This window comes from Dendrobium catenatum, unplaced genomic scaffold (genome assembly GCF_001605985.2).
Source record: "Dendrobium catenatum unplaced genomic scaffold, ASM160598v2 fragScaff_scaffold_1313, whole genome shotgun sequence".
NCBI classification, from domain to species: domain Eukaryota; kingdom Viridiplantae; phylum Streptophyta; class Magnoliopsida; order Asparagales; family Orchidaceae; genus Dendrobium; species Dendrobium catenatum.
In genome coordinates, this window is record NW_021319775.1 from 2234 (window position 1) to 4545 (window position 2312).

At 37.3% G+C, this 2312-nt stretch overlaps 1 protein-coding gene across 1 annotated transcript; it reads right to left on the reverse strand.

The window, feature by feature from the left end:
• Positions 1-1426: 1426 nt before the first annotated feature.
• Positions 1427-1955, reverse strand: LOC110113821 (the record flags this gene model as incomplete). The annotated part of the gene is made up of 3 exons (XM_028699505.1): positions 1929-1955; positions 1656-1832; positions 1427-1586 (listed from the first exon to the last, which is right to left on the reverse strand). Coding segments are annotated over exons 1-3 (364 nt in total), but the record flags the coding sequence as incomplete, so codon positions are not given.
• Positions 1956-2312: the final 357 nt, after the last annotated feature.

Here is a 2312-nt window from a genome sequence, read left to right on the forward strand (position 1 = left end):
AGACTTGATCAACAGAAATCAAATCACTTATACAGAAAAACCAAATTCATTTCAAATCAAAGTTTAGAACATATATCATAAAGCTTTCAATTCACCGAGCAGACAGAATCGTAAGGAATAACCAGAATCGTACAGAAATCATAAATCAGATAAAATCACATTCATATCAGATAATTCATATCAGATTCTCTTACCCAGACAACGGAATCACAATGGATTTCGGCCCCTTATATCTCCCTTCCCTGACCCTGACAACGGAATCACAATAGATTTCGACCCCTTATATCTCCCTTTCCTGACCCTGACAACGGAATCACAACGGATTCCGGCCCCTTATGTCTCCCTTTGTGCTTGTAGCACCATAACAGAACATATATCATATATCAGAATTTTTAGAATAGAACTTATTTGTAAATTTTCAGATTTCCCGGACCCAGACAACGGAATCACAAAGGATTCCGGCCCGTTATACCTCCCTTCTGATATCACAGCACATCAAAACATTCAAATCAGAAAATCAGAGTACGTCAAAAAAATCGTCAGCGGCATAACGGCAGTATACGGAATTTACGCAAAATTCACAGATTCAGAAATTTACCAAATTACCACAAAATATACACATCAACATTATAAAACTTTCACTGTACTGACGAAACATTTTTCAACATCCTGATAATTCACAATTCAATTAAAATGCCGCATAATCCAAAATATCTGATAAAAATCTTTCAGAAAATACTCAAAACGTGCAAAAACATCATCTCAAAAACATACCAAAAGTTACGCAGTAAAAGTTTTACTGGTGCAAAGTAATACCAGATTTTCGCTAATGGAAAATGAATTTGAAAGAAAATCTGTCAAAAATCATATTTCTGAAAATTGAGAAAGGCATAATGTGCCTTACCTCGAGTCGGTCAACTTTTCCAACTACGGCAACGGATGAAAACGGGTCGAAGTCGCTCAAAAATCCACTTTTCTTCCTCTTTCTTTGTTTTTCTCTCTCCTCAGCTTTCTCTCTCTTAAAAATGACGCTATTCAGATATTTATCAAGCAGGATCGTCTAGGACGATGTCAGATCATCCCGGGACGACCTTCTCTGGACTCAAAACGTCCAGACGAAAATAAATTCCAATTTCTTCGTCCCTGGATGATGCTCTCTGTTTGGTTCATCCTGACGGTTCATACCGATGGTTCCAGGTTCGTTCAGACGAACATGCATATTTTCTCTGTTCGTACTGGCAGTTCATCCGTACTAACCATACAGATTTTCAACATTTCTTCAGTTCGTCTAGGCGGTTCGTCCCGTACTAACAACACAAAATTTGTTTTTTTAACATAAATTGAAAAATTAAGGGTTTCACAATCTACCCACCTTAAGAAAAATGTCGTCCTCGACATTCCCAAAGTAAACTGAGTCAGAACAAACTTGGATACAACTGTCTCATGTCCGATTCCTTCTCCCAAGTAGCTTCTCTTGTCGTTCTGAACTTCCACTGAACCTTAAACATAGGAATCTGTTTACTTCTCAGTTTTCGCACATAATAAGCCAAAATCTTTTCAGGCTCTTCTTTGTACTGCAAATTCTCCTGAATCTCCACATCATCAACATATAATTATTTTTTAGAATTAGATATCCACTTTCTCAAAGAGGATACATGAAACATGTTATGTATATCAGACATCTGATTAGGCAATAACAACCTATAAGCAGAATTACCATCCCTTTCGATGATCTCAAAAGGTCCGACATACCTTGGACTGAGCTTGCTCACTCTACCAAATCTGTTAACACCTTTCATCGGACTAACTTTGACATACACAAAGTCACCAATCTGAAATTCAATCAGTCTATATTTCTGATTATAATACTTCTGTTATCTATCTTGTGCAGCTTTCAATCTTTCTTTAATCAAATTGATCTTCATAACAGTTTCATCCACAAAAGTTGAACCCATCACTTGTCTATCTCCCACCTCAATCAGAGTCAAAGGAGTTCTACATTTTTGGCCATATAAAGCTTCGTAAGGTGACATACCAATGCTTGACTGATGACTGTTATTAAAGATCTTCTTGTACCTGAATAGTCCTCTCAGACTAAACATCAGTCTGCGGATGAAAAACCGTACTGAAATGCAATTTCGTGCCCAAGACTTGTTGAATTCCTCTCCAAAGTCTGGAGGTAAACTGTCCATCCCGATCAGATACAATCACTTTTGGTACACCATGTAATCTAACAATTTCTTTAACATAAATCTTAGCTAACTTATCCACCGGATCCGTCTGTCTGATCAGAAGAAAGTGTGCAGACTTTG